This window comes from Mustela lutreola, chromosome 3 (assembly GCF_030435805.1).
Source record: "Mustela lutreola isolate mMusLut2 chromosome 3, mMusLut2.pri, whole genome shotgun sequence".
Taxonomy (NCBI): Eukaryota; Metazoa; Chordata; class Mammalia; order Carnivora; family Mustelidae; genus Mustela; species Mustela lutreola.
The window spans coordinates 155,581,012-155,606,991 of NC_081292.1; the positions used below are offsets into that span (position 1 = coordinate 155,581,012).

General features: G+C 38.2%; 1 protein-coding gene across 9 annotated transcripts in view; it reads right to left on the reverse strand.

Annotated features, from left to right (window-relative positions):
* Positions 1–25,980, reverse strand: part of PKP4 (plakophilin 4) — a 247,763-nt gene that overhangs the window by 33,347 nt on the left and 188,436 nt on the right. For 3 of the 9 annotated variants that reach the window (XM_059167273.1, XM_059167275.1, XM_059167271.1), the window contains exons 7-11: positions 24,208–24,760; positions 18,621–18,809; positions 16,208–16,428; positions 8,474–8,602; positions 6,958–7,171 (exon numbers count right to left, since the gene is read on the reverse strand). In XM_059167273.1, coding sequence (XP_059023256.1) covers positions 6,958–7,171; positions 8,474–8,602; positions 16,208–16,428; positions 18,621–18,809; positions 24,208–24,760 — 1,306 coding nt within the window. Of the gene's footprint in view, positions 1–6,957; positions 7,172–8,473; positions 8,607–16,207; positions 16,432–18,620; positions 18,810–24,207; positions 24,761–25,980 lie in introns of all 9 variants that reach the window. The other 6 variants (XM_059167272.1, XM_059167274.1, XM_059167267.1 and 3 more) reach the window with 2 other exon arrangements.

Genomic DNA, 25,980 nt, shown 5'->3' on the forward strand with positions numbered 1-25,980 from the left:
TGCTGTTTTAAGTTTTCCCCTGCTGAAGGGCACGAGTGATAGATCTTTAGAATCTTTAAAGAACAGAAGGGTTAGACTGCGTTTCTGTGATTTTTCAGGTACAAAGGTGTATCACAGCATCTTTTAAAAGATCTGTCAATTTCTAGAGATCCGTTTATAGACTCACATTTACATTTTAACATACTCTTCTTTTATTTCAGGTTATTTTGCAACTTCATGGGTGGGTTGAGAGGATTAACTACATAATCTAAGTATGGAGTCCTCCAGACCCTAGAAAGGCATTTCTGCTGAAAATAAATCAGCAATTCAGAACTGCTGACTGTAAGGGATGTAAATGCCCGTAAGGGATGTACAAGATGGCTCTTTCATTCAGGGGAGTTTGTAAAAGCTAATGGGGTCACACACGGGCAAATACTCCCAAGAGAATCACAGTGATGCCAAGGTGGCAGGGAGGGCAGCGACCTGGCCACCCTGATTGTTCTTCAGGTTACTTCAGCCTCTGGCACAGAATTAGGTCATTTACTGTCCTAGAGATGTGCCTGAGAAGAGGTCACTGAAGTTACGTGTTCCATAGCTAACTTTGAAGGGTTCCAGGAATGTGCTTCTTCGTGGGCAAGGAATCGCTGACCTAGCTGTCTGGTGCCAGCAGAAGCCTAGAGGCAAATGTACCTCCAGTACTAAGCCATGAGAAGTTCTACAGACTCAGAAACTGTGAAGTACTAGAGAGACCTGGGCTGGCGTCTCTTGGGTGTCTTCTTTTTAGATTTTTGTCATATGCCTTCATCCTTCTCAGATATACTGACGGTCTGATCTCCCGAGGGAGTGTGTCACTGTGGGGCCTTTCTTGTACTTAGAAATTCTGTTTTGAGCAACAGCTGACCACCTGGGGTCTGTAAGTATTTTTTTTTTTTTTAAGATTTTATTTATTTATTTGACAGAGAGAGATGACAAGTAGACAGAGAGGCAGGCAGAGAGAGAGAGGGAAGCAGGCTCCCTGCTGAGCAGAGAGCCCGATTCGGGACTCGATCCCAGGACCCTGAGATCATGACCTGAGCCGAAGTCAGCGGCTTAACCCACTGAGCCACCCAGGCGCCCCCACCTGGGGTCTATAGGGACCCCGAGACCCTCCACTTGACTGCCTCATTTTCCTTGGCATTTAGAAGCCTACACATAAAATAGAAGGTCATATTCTACTTACAAGGTTGAATCATTTCATACTTAAATCTGTCATACTATAAATCTTGAAATACTCACAAGACTAAATCACATTTCATGTTTTCTAAGCAACCTGACACTTTCTGATTATACCTACTGGTTTGATGTGACCGTGCTAGTGGCCAAATTAAAACACATTTCTCTACATTCTCGGGCGAAATTCAGAAAGTAAAAGGTGTTTTTTCTTTCCTTTTTGGTGGTAATTTGAAAGAATTAAGGGAGATGACACTTGAAAATGGGCTGGCACACCCCCAGATTCTGCCCCTGCTCAGCACTTTTCAGTGGCCCAGGGAAGGGACAGGGAGGAGGCAGAGGAAGAGGCAGGGAAGGACGTGCTCCGGCCTACATGTCAAGAACCCAGCCATGACTCAATCATTCTGGACCCCAGTTTCTCATCTGCAATATAGGGGGGAAGAATAGAAGATTTTTTAAAGACCCTTTCCAGTTCAAAGTTTTGTGACTCTGCATTAGAAGTTGTCCCATTTATAAGACAACATTTTGTCTTGTTACCAATTAAACTTCTTTGTCATTTTATTTCTTATTACCAATTTTTATGGTCTGAAATGTTCAGTAAATAAGAAAGCACAGAATTCTGTTTTTCCTGTTTTATAAAGTGGGGCAAGTAGTTAAGGATCCCACTGACGTTGGCTGGGAATTGGGAAGAGGTATAGCTAGATTTCTGGAAATTCCCCATGTAACTAACACCTGATGGCTCTAGTGGTCCACGAAAAGCAAGAGAGAAATAGGCTAACTCCTCTCTGGACCAAAGAAGAAATGACTTTTTTGAAGGCATAATAATTAGACCAAGGGGACATGTTTAGTAAATTATTTCATCCCGTAATGGCACTTAACAGTCCAAATGGCTGAATGCATGTCCACTAAGCTCCTGCTCTTTATAGAACATCCTACTGTTTGCTCAACTTTAGACTGGCCCATCTACCCTTCCTTAGTGCAGGGCTATCATTTTCCTCTTAATTTATTACCTAATTAGAAACATGGTGCTAATGATCGGTGAGAGAGTAAACCTAATTTCATGTTCTGCATAGTGTCTGAAATCCACGGCTAGCATCCAAAAATTTTTAAATAAACAGTGTGGAAATATTTTACTTAGCCATATGGATGAATAATCACTTGCTAAATTGGAAAGAATGTGAATATAGCAGTCATTTAAACAAACTCAAATATTATTCAAGAACAAAGGCTACTTTTTGATATTTAACACTAGTGTTAATAGGGATAATAGAAGTGTAGTAGTTTTAGGACATCTGGTATGTTAAAACGTAGGCCTCTGGATTCTGTGCACTATCAGTTTCGATAGCTTCTAAAAAATGATGCTTTCAGGATGCTCAATAACTCAAAACTCATATTTCCTGGCTTAGAAACACTATTTAATTATCTTGAGCAAATGAGTTCCACATATCTTTCCTAGTGACAAGATGTTCCCACTTTCCACCCATAGTGTGTGGCCTAGAAGACATTCATTTTATAACCCGACTGGGAACAACCATACTTCATGTAGCTTTCAAGTTTAAGCACAATAAAGGCAAAAAGTGTCTTTGTGATTATATATGTATTAAAAAAAACCCCAAACCAAAAGACCCACTCCAAGCACCCATATAAATTAGCAATTACTAAAAAAAAGCTCATCAGGTTTCAGCCTGGAAAATGTTCAACACAATTAAGAAAACACAAGAATCCTGTTACATTATTAGAGGACCATTTTAATTAACAATGACAGCCCTACTGTCTTGAGAAAATACACCTTGGCAAAAGCATTTTTCCTTGCCAATAAAGATGTGGTCCAAAATGCAGGTGCTGGGCATTTATTATATTCCAAGCAAAGGAGAGGCATCTTTTTAAAACAACAGCTAAAATTTTTCATTTATGTACATTAAAATGCCAAACTGAAACAAAGGGGACCAGAAAAAATATGTCTTTGGATTAATAACTAGGTGGAATTACTAACTACTAAGAATAAAATAATTTCAAAGGGAATAGTATTTTTTTTCAGAAAATACAGTATTTTGAACATATAGCAGTTCATTGTGCTTTAACAATGCACGATCTTTTTTTTTTTTGCTCTTTTAATTTTTTTTTTATTTTTTTTTTATTTTTTTTTTTAAAGATTTTATTTATTTATTTGACAGAGAGAAATTACAAGTACACTGAGAGGCAGGCAGAGAGAGAGAGAGAAGGAAGCAGGCTCCCTGCCGAGCAGAGAGCCCGATGCGGGACTCGATCCCAGGACCCTGAGATCATGACCTGAGCCGAAGGCAGCGGCTTAACCCACTGAGCCACCCAGGCGCCCAACAATGCACGATCTTAAACTGACTATAATCCCCACTAAGGAACTCCTACACCACACCTGCAAAGGGCAAGCATTGTGCAAGGCTGGCCAGGGCCAGAGTGATTTGTGGAAACACTGCAGAACATTGAAGTTTGGAAGAATAACGTTCTGTTTTCAAAGAGGATTTCACAGGAGATGGGCAGCTCATATGGCCTGCCGAGTGATGTGGTCACATAGCACCCAACTGCCCATGTTTGGAGCAGACATGTTTTAATGAGAATAGTCTGGAGTGGGACACACTCTCCAGGTTAGGAGAGATCTGGGATGCTGGATTTAGGGCCTACTGGTCTTCTCTGCTAGGGCTGTTCCTAGCTCAAATGAGCTCCTGAGGGCCTATCTTTCTTGCCTTCTCAAGCCATACTTAATGTCTTCTTGTTGCTCTTTGGATAACATGCCACTCAGTCTTAACCCCACAGAGCCATGGGTTCTCTGTCCCTGTGGGCCCAAGCACATCATGGGTGGCTACTTTACTTGGAAGCTGTACAAGGGATACATGCATTGGATAGCTGAAGGGACAGAATTTATTTTGAGGTCCCCTCCAATCCTGTGATTCTATGGTTCAAAGATGGCTTAGGAGTATTTCAGTTGGGGAAAGAGTTAGTGAAAGAGTGCAAGGGTGTCTTGATATTGTCATGCTTTCAAACACTTCAGGGACTACTTATTTTTTAAAAAATTGCTGAACAGCATTTAAAGATGGTACCACTAAATTCTGGAACTGGAAAATATGAACATATAATTTTTCTTGTCTTCATAAATCTTGGTCTATAAATACATGCACGCATGCAAAAGACACACACATAACCAGCTAGATTTATATTATGACTTTGTAGTTTCATATTAGCTGGATAATGTTTATATACAAATCAAACTCAGGCTGATATTTAGCATTTTGGAGCTGGAGATTCACTTCTGAAGTCCTCTGGTCCAACTCCTTTATATAAGTCAACTGAGTCAAGTGTTCACAAACTGACCACTCCCATTCCAAAGCAAAGACAACTTTTGAAGAGAATCTTTTGTAAGCAATCAGCTCTTCTATCAGTATAAATTATGAGGAGTAAAAGTACAGAGTTTAAAGGCAATTCCTAATTTTCCCTCTCCTACAAGTATGGACAAAAAATATTTCTTAAAGCCTAAAGCCAACTGGCAGTTGTTTAAAAAAAAAAAAAATCAGAGGTTGTTGCTAGTTTTACATTGAAAGCAATATAATCTACTGGCGAAATAGACCTTTTTGAATTAATAAACACTCATATCCTCCTTTCAAGGCTAGGGCCCATGTATGAAAACATCTTGTGTTCTCAGCAGCTAATACTACACCCACACAGAAATAGTGGAACATGGAGGGAAGCCTAAAGTAGCACTTAGAGCTGGAGTACGCGCCAGGTGAATTAGTACCTAAAAGCTCTTAGTAGTAAAGTCTGGCTCTCTACTTCAAATAAATCGGATTTACTCTCAAATGAAAAAGAAATCACCAAACTTTCATGTACTTGCTTCTTGTTTATCACTAAATCCTACAAATTCCTTGAGCTTGGGTCAGGACAGGTACTGTAACCATTTCACCCAAGGATAAAGCCTGAGAAACAAAAATCCAGCAAAGACTTATTCCTCCTGTGACAAATTATGACAGAAGAGAAAAAACCCTGTATATTTATCATGACTAGTTAATCAAAAGAGAACCAAATCTGAGTAGAAGCTGTGCTTTGAACATAAGGATATCCGCGGATCACCACTGATCTTGCAGGGAGCCCACACAGGTCAGTCTGCCAGCTCACTGGCTGCCCAGGTATTACAGGGAGAAAGTATCTAGACAATTCCCAGGAAGGTAGCAGTGATGGAGAAGAAAGCACTCATATGCTTCAAACATGCCGTCTCCTCTAAACCTCCCTAACAGAGAACTTAATGCTAATTTTGGGGCAGAATCACAGTGATTGTATTGACTTCTAGAATGGTTATATCTATATTCTTCCTTTTCCCTTAGTTCTATTTAGTTTGTCTTAATTTTCATTTTATACACATATACATTTAAGTATAAATAATTTATTTCTTGGTGTGAGAGGGTTTGATGCATCCAAAACATTTGAAAAAGGAAACATACCAATAAATCAATATGCAATTTAGATGTGTTGAAACAGTAATATTCAAACTACATTAAGGCAGGCAATTCATTCCAGAGTTTAGGATTATACATAAAGTGTATTCTACTTTTATTATGTAAATTCCATACCAATATTATTTGGAGTACAGGGTACTATATTTTCAACATTATAATACCTTGTAAGAAAGGTGATTCCCTTTAAATATTAGATTCATGATGGTTTGCTACCTTCCAAGTGTTACTGAGTTACATCTGACAGAACCTACAGCTCTAACTTCATAGTGGAAGCAAGTGGAGAATGGGATTCATTTTTTAAAAAAACGTTCTTAGAAAATTTTAAATTAAGTATCTCGAGCATGAACGATAGCATAGCAAATATAAAACACCCAGGTAACTACTATCTAGTTTTGTTAAATAATATTTTGTCTTATTTGTTTCAGGTTTTTCCTTTTAAAGAAACAGAGCTGGATGATACCCCTCAACCCCATTTTTCTCTACCTGCAACCCCTAGAGGCAGCTACTATCCTTAACCTAGCTTCTGTCCTTCCAATGAAAAATTTTAACTGTAATGCACGTGTATATACCAAAAATTAACATATAGACTCAACCTGCATATTAGAGACTTTACACCAATAGTATTTTGCTGTGTATATCATTCTGCCAGTGTTTCTGGGTGTTTATCTATGTTGCCACAGATAGCTCGAATGCATGTTTTAACCCTTGTCTGTAGTTTTGCTGTGAATGCGCTGCTCTTTATTGAGCAATTTTCCTATCAGTGAATACTCAGCATTTCCCCCTAACTCTCTATTATAAATAATGCTGCCATTAATTTGCCTTGCTGTACAACTGTTCTTTCGTCTGGACCTCAAGAACCTTTGAGTCCAGCTGACTGTGCTGCAACACTCCAGTCTCTTAAGACAAAGCTTCACTCACTTCCTCCTGTTCTCTCATTCGAAACACTGGACCACCATGCCCTCACGGTGAGGGCACTGTTCCCTCTTCAACTGGCCCCTCTCACTGTTCCCTCTTCAACTGGCCACCCCTTCTTTCTATCACCAATGCAGTTCAAGGATTACCTCCAGGCTACAGGACTCCCAGACGTCAGGTGCATCTACTTCAAATCAATCCCGCACCATGGGTCTGCTGGAAGAATGCACTTAAAGGCCCCAACCGGCCATGCCATGCCCTATAATCACCTCCAATCATCTCCTACTGAGAATCCCCAACTCCCTCCCAGTGCTACCATAGTTGTCTAGACGGTTTGCAACATTTCCTCCAGGACAAGATCACATTGTTCACCCACCTGTAACAAGCTCCCTTACTTCTGCATCAATAGATTTTCTCAACAGTCGCAACAAGGCAGGTATCCCACCAACATTCTTCATTGCTATTTTATTTTCATCTGTAGACTTGCCAAAAACAAGGTTTCGGAGGGCACCACAAGCATTCTTCTGAACTTCCAAAACTCTGTGGTCCAAAAGGTCAACCAGATGCTTGATTCCCCCTAACTTACACACCTAGAATGAAAAATATTAGGTACCAGGCCTAAGTGACATATGATTAATCAGTGATCAAACAAAGTCTGTTATGGAAGGATTACAGGAAATGGACAACTCCAGATCATTTCAAAAGGCTGCTTTTCATTCTAAGTAACACATCTTTTATAAACATTAAGGACACTCTCCAAGATGGAGCTGTTTTTCTGGGTTTGGCTTAAAAAAAGGAAGGGAGAAATAGGTGTAGCTAGCACAATCTTACTCCAACCTCCTAAACACACGGAGGGATTATGCATATACTTCTGAGGGCAATGAGCAATACACAAACATAACAAAGCTGTTGAGTAGGAACTGAGGTAACATATAGGAAAGGATTTTTTTTTTTTTTTTTTAAGATTTTATTTATTTATTTGTAAGAGAAAGAGAGTGAGAGCGAGCACAGGCAGACAGAGTGGAAGGCAGAGTCAGAGGGAGAAGCAGGCTCCCTGCGGAGCAAGGAGCCCGATGTGGGACTCGATCCCAGGATGCTGGGATCATGACCTGAGCCGAAGGCAGCTGCTTAACCAACTGAGCCACCCAGGCGTCCCTAGGAAAGGATTTTTGACTGAAGTCTCTTGGTTTACACAACTGTTTCTCTAGACTACTCTCTCTAATCTTTCATTTTGTCAATTAGTACATTACATAAATATTTCTGGGCTCTATTTCCTTTATCCACCTTTAGCTCAGTAACTGGCATGTTGTTTTACACAGTAGGTTGCTGAAAAACACTTAGGTTCCATATGCCAGTGCAGGGGGAAAATGCTAAGATGTTGAAAGAATCTGTATGTCATAGGACACTAGTTGATAACCAATGACTCACTGTATTTCTATAAATGCCAAAAAACTTTAAAATCTCAAATAAAATATGCACATAGGGTCAGTATTAGTAATGGTTATAAATTCTCTGTAATGACTTAATTGTATGTTGGAACAGATCTTGACCAGAACCTCGTCAAGTATATAAGCTCACTAGTTTCATACATAATTTTCATTTAGTAGAAACTACTCTAAAAATGCAGGTTAAGTTGATTTTTGCTTTATGTTTTATAAATAAGCTAATGGTGGACACACGATTTGAAAATGATAACAGCACTCCAAGAGTATAGTATACTCATCCTGGTTTCTCCTGAGAAATACTGCAGTGCATGGCTAAGAAGTAACAGGGTAGCTGATACCAAAATATCCCTTTGAAAGGGCCTCGGAACTGCATCTGGTAATTTCTAAAGCACACAAGCATGGGACTGCTCCACGGAAGGGGGGCCTGCCTGGCGCTGGGGGCTGTACCTCCATTTTCACTTTGTTGTCGCCGAAGCACAGGTGCTGCAGGTAGGCGGCCGCATTCGCCTGCACTGACGGGAACTGATGCTGCAGCATGTGGATGACTTCGGGCAACTCGGGGTCACGCCACGCAAACTCCCTGTGCGAGAAAAACACGGCTTCAAAAAAGGAAGGACCATGCCTTAACGAGGCACTCGAGGAAGCACTTGTCAGGAGAAAAAAGCTTGGCTGAGGCCAGAACTGGAAGTTACAGGACTCCTAAAATAGGAGAAGTATAAGTAACCCTCCTCCCCGATCAACATGTGCAGAGGCCCAGATGCTTCTGATCTTAAAGAAATCACGATAAACGGATGCGCAGAAAGAGATTCAAGAGAACAAAGGAAGTTCTTAATATGAAAAACTTCTCCATTCTCCTTTTCCTCTGCGATTCTAATTTTATGCCTTTCTTCCTGTGTCAGAAATTTGCTGGTGCAAGACTCAGGCGAACAGGAGCATTTTAGTCAGGTGAGAGGTCATGCCTGAGCAGAGAGAGAAAGGCTGGCAGGAACAGGGCAGATCTGGTGTCAGCCTGGAATCTGCAAATAACATGCACCCGAGGGTTTTTATTTATTATTATTTTTTTTAAAGACTTTTGATTTTGTTTATTTGATGGAGAGAGAGAGAGAGATCACAAGTAGTCAGAGAGGCAGGCAGTGGGGAGAGGGGAAGCAGGCTCCCTGCTGAGCAGAGAGCCCGATGCAGGACTCCATCCCAGGACCCTAAGATCAGGACCTGAGCCGAAGGCAGAGGCTTAACCCACTGAGCCACCCAGGCGCCCCGCACCCGAGGGTTCTTTAGAAACTTAGAATTTATGGTTGCTCTTGATTATAAGATAGAAACATAGACAATTATTTAAAAATTTAATCAATAATTCTATACCCAGAAAAAAAATACTGTTAACATTTCCTCCTGGTCTTTTTTTTTTCCCTTTCTATCATATGTGCAAATGTGCATATGGGTCTACAGAACTTTTTTCAATAATTAATTTCTGAATAACTGAATTATTTTTATTGAAATATTTAATTGAAATAATTTTTGAATTGAAAATTTCAATAATTTTAAATTAATTAATTTTCAATAATTTTTCAATAATTAAATAGCACTTAGTTCATGAGTACTTATTCTGGGCACTTTATGTGTATTAATTCATAGATTCTTATTATAACCACTTAGATATGGAGGTTGGGACAGAGAGGCTAAGTAACTTGTCTTAAGTAACTCAGCTTGTCAACAGTAGAGCAATCTGCTTTCAGAGTTTGTGTTAGCAACCCCTATGCTATCCCAACTTCTTGTATAATGAGTATACAATCATACTAAGCTCATATACTCTTACACTCTGCCTTTTCAGGTAACATCACATTGTTAGAATTTTCCGATGTCAACGGACTGGCTCACTGTTTGGGATCCTTGTTAAATATGAATATATGCTTATATCATATGAAGACCAACTTCTTAGAAATGGTTCACAAAACAACAAATTTGCAGCCTTTGACTACAGAATGAACTATTACCAAAAAATGGATGCTGAATAAACGTTAAACCTTTAAATTAGCAACCTAGTGATACTTCTATTGTGCAGTTTATAAAGGACTAGAGTCTTCTTAGTCTGGGAAGGCTCCATGCATTCACTTGCTTGTCCACTGCAAAGGGGTAATCTACCCCTGCACAAACAGACATACCCATTCAAATGAACAGTGCATCCTTTCTATGTTGCAGGTGCCATAGCAGGCGCTAGAAAGATACAAGCATTTGTTTCATATAGAGTCTTATGTGCCCAACGAAAAAGTTTAGTCTTGATTATTTATTGATGGTATTATTTATTAATGGCATAAACTTTATATGCATTACCTCATTTACCTTGACTTGCCCCATGAGGTAGGCACTATAAATAACATTTAATAGAGACAAGGAACTGGGATTAGTAATTAAGTGACCGGAGTGTGTGAAACCCAGGTAGTCCATATGTTTCCCCTTCACATAAGGAACAGAAGGCAGAGGTTTTGAGGCAGAAGAGTGAGACAAGGCAACATTTATAAGGTCACATTTAGAAGGAAGATAACTCTGGTGGCCAAGTAGAGAATGTAATAGAATCAGAAAATACTGGTGACAAGAAGACTATCCACTATTTGCTCAAAACAAAATAGAGCCATCCTTGACTTCTCTCTTTCCTAAATCCTTCTTATCCAACCTATCAGCAAGCTTTGTTGACTATCTCTGTAATATTTCATATAAACCCAACCCACCCATTCTCTCCATCTTGTCTGGCCCATCTAACCATCTTCTATATGCTCTCTCTGCTTCAAATAACAACCCCCCTAGCCATCTACTCTTTGCACAGCAGCCAGATAATTTTCATAAAAGTGAAGCCAAGGGTGAGATGGAGATTTCTGGTTTGGGGGACAGACTGGGTGAGAATATCATTAATAAACAAGAAGAATAGCACAAATGCCAAGAGAGGCAGGCTAACACAGCAGAAAAAAACAAAGAATTTGGAGTTAGACTGCCCATGTTCAAGTTCCAGGTCTTTTATTTACTTTGTAATTTTGAAAACTACTCAATTATTTGGAGTATTACTTTCCTTACCTGTGTAACAGGAACAATAAAACTATCATCTCTACCTCCCTCTTAGGTTGGCTGTGATGATTAAATTGTGATGATGTATATTAAAATATTTTATATACTTTGAAATAATATTGATGGGTGTTTTATTAATATCCATCAGCCCTTAAAAAGGAACTATTCTAAATAGGGTCATTTGCTATTATAAATAAATTCCCTTTTATGCACTGTTAACTATTTCTGGTCAAAATCTGTCTAAAGCCTATTATGTAAAACTATGCTGTAACTATTAACCGAGAGCAAGGAGTTTGACTTCATCTTTCCTTGATGACTCAGTCATTAAATGAATACACATTTTTTTCCTCGTTAAATGGCATAGACGTGGTCAAGATTTCCTGGTATCCTTGGGTAGTATGAGGGCCAGACAATACAAAAGGTGGGCTCCAGCTGGAGATGGGCAATTAGGCTTGGCTGACATCAATTCCAACCCTGGTTTTCAGCAGAAATTTACCCTGAAAAGACTGCTATCAATTCATGGGCTGGCTGGATGGCAGGCTTTGCATCATTAAAACCTAAGCCCAGCATGTGCGATAATGAGCACTGGGTATTATATGCAACTAATGAATTGTTGAACACTACAGCAAAAACTAATGATGTACTACTATATGCTGGCTAACTTAACATAAAAAAAATTAAAAAACAAAAAGACGACAAAAATACCCCACCTAAGCCAAGACTTCTGTTTTCAGCCATGATAGAGTAACTGGTACTGCACTTTGCCCTTCCACTAAATGTAGGAAGGAACCGTTTTTTAGGTCCTGGAGAATGGGTAACACAAGAATTTTAATCCTTGAGAGAAGGGAATCGTCACAGTAGCCCCATATTCCCTGGCTTTCTGCTTGAGGGCATTTTTTTGAATCATAACGTAGGAAGTTGAGTCCATGAAATAAAGCAATGGACTTAATGAACTGATGGGGAGAGACTAGAATCTGGGGATACCAAAGTGGTTCTGATTTGTGGGGCAGGATACCGGGGAGGAGGGAACAATGCAGAGGAGATTCACTGGGCCTACAGGAGGGTTACTCACAAGTTTTTAGTTGAGTGCTAGACTGTACATGTCCATGATACACGTACAGGTTGGTACAGTAGCTGTTGGAGGACAGAGATGAACTTATGCCATGTGATGTTGGACCTCCAGCCCAGTCAGAGAGCAAACCTCAGGGACCACTCCAGGATTTAGTCTCCACAAAGAACTATGCCACAGAGTAGAAAAATACACTAGGAGTAAAACAAACCTGAAACAGACCCATCCTAGAAGAACAAAACCAGTCTTGACAGGATCAAAAGCATCTGTCAGTAATATACTTATCTGCTGCAACCAAACTCAGAGCCCTAATAGGAGACAACAGAATCCAGAGGCCCTACAATGTTATCATGCACCAATAATTAGCATATGATTTAAAACTGCTCCACATAAAAGGAAAATAGGAGGGGCACCTGGGTGGCTCAGTGGGTTAAAGCCTCTGCCTTCGGCTCGGGTCTTGATCCCAGGGTCCTGGGATCCAGCCCAGCATCAGGCTCTTTGCCTGGCAGGGAGCCTGCTTCCTCCTCTCTCTGCCTGTCTCACTGCCTACTTGTGATCTCTCTCTGTCAAATAAATAAATAAAATCTTAAAAAAAAAAAAAAGGAAAGTAGGAAAATATAACCCACAAAAATGTAAAAACAAAAGAAAACAAAACAGGGGCGCCTGGGTGGCTCAGTGGGTTAAAGCTTCTGCTTTCAGCTCAGGTCATGATCCCGGGGTCCTGGGATTGAGCCCCACATTGGGCTCTCCGCTCAGCGGAGAGCCTGATTCCTCCTCTCTCTCTCTGCCTGCCTCTCTGCCTACTTGTGATCTCTGTCTGTCAATAAATAAATAAAATCTTTAAAAAAAAAAAAAAAAAAGACTGTTCAAAAGAAAACAAAACACCCAAATAATAGAAACAGACCCAGAGAAAACCCAGATGTTGGAATTATCAGAGGAGGACTCTAATGGTCATTATAGATGTGCTCAAAAGAAAAAACAAACAAACAAACAAACCCAACAAAACAATACAACCCCCACCCCCCCAAAAAAAGGAAAACATCCATGTAGGGAATGAACAGATGAATGTCTTCTGACACATGGAAACTATAAAAAAACCCACCAAATTCAAATACCTGAAATAAAAAATTCACAACATGGGCTTAGCACAGATTGTGGAGACTATAGAAGACAGTAAATTATGAAGACAGATCAATAAAAAATACCAATATGAAGAATATAGAGAAAAAAGATTTTAAAATATAAACAGAGCCTTAGTAATCTATAGGATAATGTAAACTTATTCCAGGGGAGAATGATTTCAGGGCAAAAAAAGCAATAATGGTTAAAGATGTCCCAGTTTTGGTAAAAATCATCAACCAACATTCAAAAAAATCTCAGTGAAACCCAAGCAGGGTAAATGTAAAAAAACCCCCACAAACCCACATACCTAGGCATGTCAGAGTAAAATTGCTGAAAGTCAAAGATAAAGAGAAAGACAGCCAATGAGTAGGTATATTACATAATAAGAATGATGATTTCTCATCAGAAACAATGGAGGTCGGAAGATAACGAATGACATTTTTTAAAGAACTGAAAGGGAAAACCCATACCTTTCAATCCTGAAATTTATACCTAGTAAAAATATCCTTTAAAAATGAATTAAATAAAAAACATTTTCAGATAGGGGCGCCTGGGTGGCTCTGTGGGTTAAAGCCTCTGCCTTTGGCTCAGGTCATGATCCCAGGGTCCTGGGATCAAGCCCTCCATTGGGCTCTCTCCTCTGCAGGGAGCCTGCTTCCTCCCCTCTCTCTCTCTGCCTGCCTCTCTGCCTACCTGTGATCTCTGTCTGTCAAATAAATAAATAAATAACATCTTAAAAAAAAAAAACAAAAACATTTTCAGATAAATTAAAGCTAAGAGAATTTGTTGTTGGCAGTCACAAAACACAAGGAAGGCTAAAGGAAGGGTTAGGTTGAAGGGAAATGGGTTGAGATGGAAACCCGAATTTATAGTAAGAACATATAAGAAGATAACTATATGTGGTAAACATGAAGTGAATATCAAGATCACTGTTTCTTCTCTTAATTTCTTTAAAAGAGAATTGAATATTTACAGTAAAAATAATAAGGCTACAAGTTTTATTATGGACATAGATGTAAAATATTTGACAATATAAAGGTCAAAGGGACAGTGAATGGAATTATTTTCCACAGATCAGGCCCTGCTCAAAAGTAACCACCATGAATGCTATTATTATTTATGTCACTATCACTTTCCATAGGAGGTATTTTGGTTACTCCTAGATGTGTCACTTATACTACTAGTCAATTTTGCTTCTACACTAGACAACACAAATTTCCATTTATATAGAAAACATCAATAACTCCTTTAGTTTTATAAGAAATTTTCAGGATAATTATAATGCAGCATTAATGGTAAAGAACATGGGGTTAGAAATGACAAAAGATATTACTTCAAGTTTGCTATTTTCAAAACTAAAAATTAAAAGCTGTCATGAGCTTTTTATTTTGGTTTGAATATTTAAACTTCAGATTCACCTGGATTCTAGTTTCATCTAGAATAAACACAATTATTATAAAATAATCATTTATTCATCTTACCAAATGCATTATCAGTGAAGTTTCACATAATCAAAGCTAGCCCTAACAGTTTCATGCATTAGACTACAAAATTATCATACTATGAATAACTAAAGTATATTATCATAATCGAAATCCTTATTTATAGTGAATCAACTTGTATCAGAGGTCAAAACTAAAGTCTTCAGGGACACATATTAAACTCACAACTCTCATCACACTTCATTGTCTTTCTGGATAGCTATTCTTTTCTCTGCGGGTTCAGCAGAGGTATGGTCTAAATTGCGTATAATTTAAAACACTTTTGGGAATTTTTGCATCTATTAGGGTGCCTCAGTATTTTGTCATTTTGAGGTTTTAAAAAATGAAATCATATAATGGTATTTTTATATACCAATTATATTGGAGGTACTATAAGACAAATCATTTAAAAACCCTTAAAATGGACTAGCAGAACCAAATGAATATATGAACTATAAAGAACTTTAGGAAAAAGAGCGATCAGGTGGAACAGTTTTAGTGAAGCAGTGGGCTTCCCATTCAACTCAAAAGTACTTTTATTTTGTTTTAATGAGTAAAATCTCACTCATGTATTTAATTCACATTCATTAGAATAAGTTGGTAGGTTGCTGAAAATGAATTGATAATTATAATAATTTTCCAGTAAAACAACAATTTGTAGGCAGAGTGAATGAAATCTTGCTAATATATGCCTTCATATAATACTCAAGCTGCTTAAAATTTAGCAATAATTCCACTCTTTCAGAAATTAAAATTCTCTTTAGATTCTAAATATCTTTTTTATTTCCTGAATATTTTAAATGGCTTTAATTACAGATGAGGCTATTTTTCAAAATCAATCAAGTACCAAATGACTTATACTTATCTTAATAAAACAGGCTTTCTACATGGCCAAATAAAATTAAAAGGAGGAAACATGTACCACTGGCCATTTTTTGCTTTTAAAATATAAGCATTTCTTGTCAACTATTTTCTCCTAAATGGCAGAAGGTAATAGTTAATAAAAACACAACACAGCATTGACTAGTACGATTCAAAATGTACGCAACACTGGTCTTTTCCAGTTTAAAACACCATACTTTTTTTCTGAAGCCCTCATCTAAAAAGTCAGGATAGAAGAAAAGGGGTAAAATGATAATTTAAAATCTTTCATATAATTCAGACCAAGAGGTTATCCCAGGGAGTTGTCTCGCTGAAGTATTTTAGCGATGAATGCTGCAGATATTCATGCAGACCTGTGTATTCTCTAACTTACTATTAAGGTATTGAAAGAAGGAATTGATCTTGAAAATGAAATTAACCTCAATGACTGACTGTGTTAAAATACAACTGGAAATACTAGAGATAACGAGTTAACTGATACTATAATAGACTCAGCAACTTGAATAAAAGGCAGAAGGAAGGAACTGTTGATGCCCAGGATGCTGTAGCATTCTGGAGACTCCTAACCAGTACTTGCCTGGGGTCTTTCTGAATGCTGTCTATTGATGGCGATCTCGTGGTGCCATCGTCAGCCGGCGCTGCATGCTGAAGCCTGTTATAATTGCACTCTTGCACTCGGTATTGTATTGGCCTGTAGGGCTCCGCATAGGTAGCTGTTGTGTTCAGAGCATAATTATTTCTTTGGTATGTAAGGGTGCTTCGTTGGCTGGATGTTCTTTGCAGATTTCCAACACCTACTAGAAAGCCAATATTTTTAAAATGATTAGTATATTCTCCATGAGGTGATACTTTCCAAAGTAAAACTATTTTTAAGAAGGATTACAGTTTTTAACAATTATATAAATTGCTTTATAGATTTCATCAATATTACCAATTTAGATTTTACCAATCTAGCTCATTAGTGCTAAAAAGGCACTTAGGTTTTTAATATATACAAACAATATGCCAATTTCATTAGCAGAAAAGAACAAAAATAAAATGATCAATCTGCTTATATGATTGAGCTTACTATGTTTATTAAGATTTAGTAACGAAAGTGCAAGGGAAATATAAAAGAATTAAACAAATTTGAAAAATAAATGACAAAATGTCATAATTTCATCTTAGCAAGAAAAAAAATTATTCAAGTCTGTAGATAATTGAGGTCAAACTTCAAACATGAAGCATAAACAAATTACTTATTTTGATATACATTTTATTTATAGACCTTTGGATTTTAATAATCCTGGAAAATTTACTTCATAAGAAGGAAGACTGACGCTACAAATTCTTCTATAGCTACTCCCCTAAATTTTTGCATAATGCTATGTTTAAGAGTACTGCATACTGTATGTAATAGTTCTTTCTTAATTATTGGAAAAGGTATCTCTCCAATGATTGCAGATGTATTCTTCCCACAATTAAATGATTTTAATAACATTATTTATTTCTTAATCTTATGAAAGAAATTCCTTGGGAGTTCCCTTATACTTGATTGATAGGAATCACCAATCATTTAATAAAGCCAATTAGATCCTTAAAAAAATCCCTCAATTGACAGAACACAACAAGTACAATATATCTTCATTAGTAACTATTAAAAATTGGTACATTTTATTAGAAGAAAAATCCTGCAACAGACCAAACTGTCAGTGTTTGGCAAAGAATTGGTTTAGATACAGTTTCCTCTCTCCTGGTGTTCTGGAGGTATGCCTCCTAGAGTTATGCCTTTAAGGGGTTATCACTGTTGGCATGTTAATAAATCTGTCCTCTTTTGCTTTTTAAAGATTTTATTTATCTATTTTAGAGAATAAAGAGAGAGACAGACAGAGCGTGAGCAGGGGGAGGAGCAGAGGGAGATAATCTCCAGCAGACTCTGCTGAGTGTAGAGCCTGACACAGGGCTCAATCCCACAACCCTGAAACCATGAACTGAGCTGAAACCAAGAGTGGGATGCTTAAAAAACTGAGTCATCCAGGCATTCCTGTACTAGCTCTTTTCAAAAAGAAAAAAAGAGAAAGAAAGAACGAAAGAAAGAAGGAAAGGTGGGCGAGTCTCTAGGGATTCCATGAGCCAGACCTGCAGCACAATCTGGTAGCTCACATGGCCATGAGTATAGCTTCTGCTCTAACAGCCACTATGGTGTGGCATATATGTGAGAGAGGGGTGCATGGGTGTGATGCATTAGCTCCCTATTTTTATAAATGCTGTTACTGTATTCTGTCCCAGATAGGGTCCATCACAAGGAATATTTATTTCACTCTACACTTGGACATTCAGAGGACATCTAGTATCTAAAAAGGAGTAATACGAAATATACTTGGGCTGCATACAAGCTAAATTGAAGACAGGCAAATAACTCATAAAAGGAGCTTCTCTAAATACACGTTCCAGGCAACAAAAATCACAAAGGAGGGCGCCTGGGTGGCTCAGTGGGTTAAGCCTCTGCCTTCAGCTCAGGTCATGATCTCAGGGTCCTGGGATCGAGTCCCGCATCGGGCTCTTTGCTCAGCAGGGAGCCTGCTTCCCTCTCTCTCTGCCTGCCTCTCTGTCTGCCTGAGATCTCTCTCTGTCAAATAAATAAATAAAATCTTTAAAAAAAAAATCACAAAGGAATATTCCAACAAAGGTTTTCCTTTCTAGATCTGGTATGTTTTAAACCCAAGGAGAGTCAGATTTAGAGCTCTATAAACTTATCTGTGAATTAACAGTATAATCACCATGTTCACTGATTAGATAAAACTAAGGTTAAAAAAAAAATCGCCTATAAATATAGGTACAACTCGAACTTCTATTTTACTGTTTATTGATCAGCTGTCACAGCTGCTTATCTGACAATCAAATGGGCAACATGATTTCATACTAACAGGGCACCCAATCTCAATAAAAATCTTCTGCTCTTGGGCCTATGCATTTGGGAATCAAGCTGAACTGCGCCGAGGCCCACCTGAGCCTGTGCGGTACAGTGCTGTCTGAGATCCCTGGAGCTCCACGGTCCCGTGGTTTGGGCTGCGGTACACTGGGCTGTAATAGGTCCTCCCCTCATATATAGGAGTGATGTGCAAGTCAGGAGACACAGCTGAATGAAGGTCTTGCCCAAGCTGGCTGTGCTGACTAGCGTAGGAACTCCGTAAGCCTAGAGGCAGGAAAATAACATCATTAAGAAATTGAGAAAACTGTGCTGAGGTTAAAAGCCTCAATTAATAGGGCCTTACCAAGAGGACCAAATGTTAAGTCTAAACACCAAACTTACGAGTTTTACAAAAGGAGGATGCCAGATATGAAAGACACCATATATATTCTTAGAGGCAAACTTTCTCTGGCAGCCAGATAAAGGTAAATTTTCTAAGTAAAAATAGGAAATTATTAGATGGTTTGCTACTCTGAAATCCATCCCACAACTGTAAGCTATTTTATCATGGTGACCAAAAAGACAATGTCCTCTTCTACTGTTACGCAATTTTCATTGTTAAAACATAATAATAATGGTTCACGCCGTTCTCTTTGCTGCTCCACAGAACTGGACTACCAGCTCTTTGGGGGCAGGGCCCGCCATGTCGCACACCTCTTAAATCTCAACATCTAAGACAATGTCTACATAATAGTGCTTGATAAAGGCTGGTGTTCAAGAATACTTTTGAATATGTCTCTAAATTTACCCATGAGTTTTACAGGAAAACATGGAATTTTATGTTATAAAATTCAGAATATTATCAGTAAACTAATAATGTTTGTTAAATATTATGAGGTATTATATTACTATTTGTCTTTACTGTATTTTTCCTTTTTTTTTTTTTTTTAACAACCATAGCTGTTTTTGCAGGAACCCACATGCCAGCTTCTTGTTTACCTTCCTTCTAGTGCAAAGGAAAAGTACAAAATTAGTACATCAATACCAAATCATTTGAAATATTCTTTCATTTAAATTGCTAGTAACTAAAAGGTCAACATTTTTTAAATGGGACATGTGATAAAAAAAAAAGTACAGTTCAAACCCAAACATTTTATTTTCTTAGAGAAAGTAAATTAGTACATTCAATATTATGATGCTCCGAAGTTTATGATTTGTCGATATTAGGAAGTAAAGTCTATCACTTAGTAAAAATACTAAGGTTACATTCCAAATATGAGCAAGAGAAAGCATAAACATATCTGAAGTCAGCATTTGTTTTTTAAAAGACCGCAAATAATTGACACAATAACTAATTACAAAAAGATAGGATCATTCACCTCCTATTAGCTCTGTTAATCATATCAGAACTAAAAGCAAATGGGCCTGAACATGAGTGATACTGTTGCTTACTGAGAAGTGGCAAGAAAGTTTCGAATATGTAGAGGTTTTGAGATGAATGATTACTATTACCTACCCTGGACAGCAATGCAACATGAGAAGAATCTAAATGAACCAATGTGGGTTTTAGCTACTGGCTCTCTATTTGCTAAAATGAAGATCATAGGATTAAACAATCATACAATTGGGAGATGGTCTGGCCAAACCTCATTTCAAAACCAAGGAAACAGAGGGCCCCAAAAGAAGGCAGATTCGTCCCCATCAGAGAACTGCTTCCTGATAGGGCTGAGAGGAAATTCCCAACACTGGACACATCAAACCCTCAAGGCTCAAGGAGACATGGTGTGAGCAATCTTGAACTCAGCAGAGCCCTCCATGAGTTAAAGGGGCCAGGTCAGCCCACCAGGGGGACATGGGAGCCAATATGACTCTAAAGATGATATTGTGATCCTTACTGTAAAATTCTCATTTGGGGATTTCAGCTTCTTAATCACTTGCAGATTTCTCATTCCTCTTAGTAGAGGAATGAGAACCCATTTCTTTATGGAACCCATGAGTATTTTGAATTAAGGTGCAGGCACTGTATTTGTCAATGGTGATATAAAGTGGGCAGGTAAACGGACCCAGTCCTTGGTAATCTTTTCAACACAAGGTGCTATTTTAACACTCAGTGGAGCCAAAAATTCTTGTGATTTGTTGTGGGATTCTGTGGCTCACTCAACACTTGGGCACCAGTGCTGGATGCTCCTGAAGTCATCTGAGCCTCCACGTTCCCACCACTCTCCACTATTCCATGAAATAAGACTCAAGCATTCTGCAGCATTCTCAGAATGTTACAATGTCGCTCTGCAAGGATCTGGCTAGATTCTTCACTGGAAATCATGCAGTATGATTGGATTCACAAATATTTGTACATATTTACTATAATTTTGTGGGAAAGGTAACAAAATGAGCTTATTGATAACTCTAAAAAGGATCCAGTAAATATTCACTTGTTCTAAGATTACTTAGTGAGATGAAATTACTATATGTGACTATATGAAACTACATATATTACTATATGACAGACTATAATGGGAAACAAAAGCTCCAGAACTAGAATGAAATATACTACTTTTTGATTTTAGAATCTTTGTGAATAACCTAACAGTGATGGTTGCTACTTTTGTTCATCTATTCATGCACGCAAATAAAACACAGTCCTATAGATTTACATTTTAAAAAAATTAAAAAAAATAACAGCCTCTATAGAATAAGTAAAATGATTATGTGTAGAAAGTTCACCAAAACTAAGTATCTTTTAAACTGGAAGACAAATTATCTTCTATAATTATTATTAGAAGTAATTTTTCCAGAAGTATTCACACAAATTAATTTTTAATAGTCTTCTCTCCCCCTCCAACTAATGGAAAACACTGATCTTCCACAATATTATTTACTTATTCAGTTCCACATATTGGTTTAGCTATTGCAATGACATATTCCCTGTGATTTAAAATCTTTATATTTAAGATACTAGAAATAAATACAAATTTATCTTCCAAATAATATTCCTTGCATTCCCAAAACTTTTCTTGACATGCTATGATTTTACTTCAAGTAGTATTTTAGGGCAGGCACATTTTTCTGTTGTAGGCTGTAATTTATACACATATTGTATCATCATTGAACTTATGATCACCAAATATCCAAGTGTCTGAATCTATTTCAAAATATTGCTTTAGGCTTATCAGTTAGAAGGTTATTAATCCTTTGAAATCAAGAACCACAGTAAATATCATGATAAGTAAAACACTTTCTGAAGTAAGAATAAAAGAAAGGAATTCATGAAATGGGATCCACATTCAGAGTAAGTAGGTAGGCAGATGAGAAGCAAAGCTTCTATACACCCTTTATATAAGAAAATATTAGGAAAAAAAAAATCTGTGATAGGCTAGGTCTGCCTTTTCCCCCCTGAAACAACATCTAATTTCACCTGCAGTGTCAGAAGGCAGGCTTTTTAAACCAAAGGAGATCATCCATCTCACAGTTAAATTCAGACAGTAATTTATGTACTCATTTCCTTTCCTGGGTTTCTACTTCACTCTATTGTAAACATAGATTTCTGCATAGCCATTCTATACATTCACAGAGAGGAGTACAGAAATCCTCAGAACTATTTATCTTTCAAGGTTTCCTTGGGAGACAATATTTCATAAATGATTCCTACCTCACTTTGCTACAGACTTTCAGAGCTATGCTAGAAAATATCTAAGCCAAGCACTCTCCTCTGATGACTGAATGAATAAGAGGTAGTTTCTCCACTAGGACTTTCTCTGAGCTTAAATTCTAGTTCAATATTAATTCTTCATGCAAAATTATTGAATTAGAAAATCTCAAAAAGGCTTTACCTTTCTCAAAAGCCATGAGGAAAAGACAATGATTTTGCCACACCAAATATTTAAAAACTTGGATAAGAAATATCAAAAACAAAGTCAAAAGACAGGTTACAAAATGGAAAAAATACTTGAGAAGCATATTACAAGAAGCTATTTTACTTCGAGTAAAAAAGCTTTTACAAGTTATACAGACAAAAATCCTAAACTTGTGGTTTTTAGAAAAGACCTAAAATGACTGATAAACATGTACAATCCTCAGTCTCAGTCATAGCTCAATAAAGGGCATGGGAAACCATGAGATGCAGCTTTTAACCTATCCCACTGGCCAAGATGCAGCACTGGCAATACGCAGTGCTATTGAAGATGAGGAGGACAGATACGCTCAAAACTATTGGTGGAAATAGAAATCTGTGCAGCTTTCCTGAAATGCAGGAGGTAGGACAGTATTTCTTTAAGAACACATAAGCACATTTTTTTGACTCAGCGATTCTACTTTAAGAAATGGATCTCAGAGTTATCTTAATATCTATGTGCAAAATATGCCAGAACAATATAGAACTAACAATATATACTGCATTGTCTCTAATATCTAAAAATGAAAATCCACCTAAATGTTCATTAATAAGGAAGAGATTAAATTAATTATAATACATCTATAAAAATTGGGGCCCTAGGCATCTACTGACACAATGGAGCTCTCAGACATATTAAAAAAGAAGATAAGTATATTACACATACTTCTAGATGTATAAGGTATATAAATATATAGTAGAATTCCCATCAGTATAAAAAACAATGTGTTCACATGTGTATGCAATATATATATACTTACACATGTGAACACAGACACATACACTGGCGGGTGGGACTGGGTGAGAGTAGAGGAGCTTGAGATTTTCACTCTGCATTCCATATTTTCTTACAGAGCTTTAATTTTCCCCCAGTGTTTATATGTTACTTTAAACACTTGTAACTTAAAACACTAACTAAAGGTAAGTTTCATTTTGATAAAAAGAACAATGTCTATACATTATGTGGGAAACCCTCCATGAAAATACCCAGAAGGAAATGGCTGTAATATCAGGCACCTTCCTGATGTCTTTCTGATTTAATCTGAGTGGCATTTGAAGGTAATCATAGGAGCTTTGTGAATTTCCTGTCGCGAAGCTAAAATCAAGGCAGTTGGTGAGAAAAATCCATATCGTATAACATTAAAGCATTTCTTAAAAAAAAAAAAAAAAAAGCTCGCTATCTCAAGAGATATTCTGATACCATCTTTTAACAAAATTTAGGGGTTTGGAGAGGGGTAAGCTTAGCTGGTGAAACTCTTTCATTAAAAAACAAAACCCAGGGTGCCTGGGTGGCTCAGTGGGTTAAGCCACTGCCTTCAGCTCAGGTCATGATCTCAGGGTCCTGGGATCGAGTCCCGCATCAGGCTCTCTGCTCAGCAGGAGCCTGCTTCCTCCTCTCTCTCTCTGCCTATCTGCCTACTTGTGATCTCTGTCTGTCAAATTAAATAAATAAAATCTAAAAAAAAAAAAAAAAACAAAACCCAAACCCAACAAACAGCTTAAAATTCCAACCAGTGCTTCTACAATGCAAAAACATACTTTTCATATCCTAATATTGGGGGAGGGAAGAGTGTATTCCTTGTGAAAAAAGATTTCTGGCTGATAGAAATGTACACACTTTCATGCATTAAGAATTAGAGCTTGAAAGAAGTCAGCCTGACGTCAGCAATGTAAACTTTGAGAGAAAAACACGAGTTTTTCCCACTTCATCGTGCTCTGTTTCAGCTCCGATGGCACAACTGCGCACAAGGCTTCCTCCCTGGGCTTTATGCAGTGTTGTCGCCTTGCACTCACCTGTCAGGCTGTCTGGGCGAGGTGGAACCATTCTTTCGTAGATTTCATACTGCTGCTGTCCAAATTGTTCCATGTCGTGAACAGTCCTTTGCAGTGAAGGTCCCAGATGTTGTGGTACGGCGGTCATCCCTGAGCGTTTGGGGGACGACGACCCCACCTGGCCTTGGGATGGGGAAGCTACTCGAGTCTGTGCATCCATCAGGGTCAGCGGGGACCCTACTCTGGCGGTAGTTTGGTACTGAGGGGTTGGTCCGTTGGGATTGGAGGTCTGCCGGGAGGTGACTGACCCAATCCGACGTATAGCTGTTGGGGAGGCGGGTCTCTGTGTGGCGTATGGAGAGGCTGCCCGCTGAGCAGGTAACGTGGTGGAAGAGTATGCACTGGGGTTCAGTGGTCGGGAGTCGGTCACTGACGGAGAGCCAAATCCACTACCCAGAGAAGTTCTCAGTGACCCCCTTGAAGGAGACACGCCTGTGCTGATAACATAAGAAGGAGACTGTGCTCTAGATGGAACTGAACTAACTCTTCTCATGGCCCGATTGGCTACTGATGGCTGATGAAAGGGGGGAGAAAAGAGAACGGGTTTATCCAGGGTTTTGTGTCCACTGTCATTACAGAAACAAAATGCACATAGCTCACTAAAGAATGTGATTTCACGGTTTTCCCCTTTTTATGCTTTAGAGCTGGGCATTTGTCCTTATTGTGGTTTACTTAGTCTACCTTTTCTTGGTAGTTTAACCTCTATCTTTTCCCCTTCAGAATACTAAAAACCAACTAGTAAAGAGAGATCTGAAGAATACTTAATATTCCTTTTTCTTTCGTCTTTATATATTTTACCCTCTTGCCTATGCATTTTTCATAACAGGTAAGATGTTGTATTCGATGCTAAGTGAAATAAGACAGAAAGACAAATACCATATGATTTCACTCACACAGAACTGAAGAAACAAATGAAGGAACAAAGAAAAACAAGACAACGGAATTAAAAACAGACTTCTAATACAGAGAACAAACTGGTGGTTCCCAGAGGGGAGGCAGGTCGGGGGATGGGTGAAATGATCAGATAAAGGGAATTAAGAAAACACTCATAGTGATGAGCACTGAGCAATAGAATTGTTGAATTGCTATATGGTACATCTAAAACTAATATAACACTGTATGTTAATTATACTATAATAAAAAATATGCTGTACCGCAAGTGTAAAGGGTCACTGGGACAATCTACTTTATTTTGTGCCCTGTGAGTAAAATTTTGGCCAAGGTAATGCATTTATGTAAAACAAAACAAAACAAAACAAAATTTGAATGCATCAATCTAAATGTAGTTACAGGACTGTCTATAATTTACTCATCTTTATGGACTGGCCCCATTAACAAAAGGAATGTTCTCTCAATGTGGAATAAATGAATGTTTGCATAGGACCTGGGTCCAAAGCTCTCCTCTGTTTATCTACTCTCAAGGGACAGCTTGGTTGCACAGCCAATTTCTCTTCTTTTGGCTCAGGCGTGGCTCCTGGTCATTTTGGGTATTTCTTTCTACCTCCTTTGATGTATGAGCTCTTAACTTTAGCTGGTGGATTTAAAGAGATGCAAAAAAGTACCCCAAAGTCTGCTGCAGCAGGAGGAATGCTCAAAGTCTCTGGTGGGTTCTTGGCTAGCCAGCTGGAAAAGACCAGAATGGGAAATGAAGAACATTTCTGCTATGGATGGTCCTACTATGAATCTGCATACTCCTGCAAACACTAGGTCTCAGAGGCCTTTCTTGATGCAGCA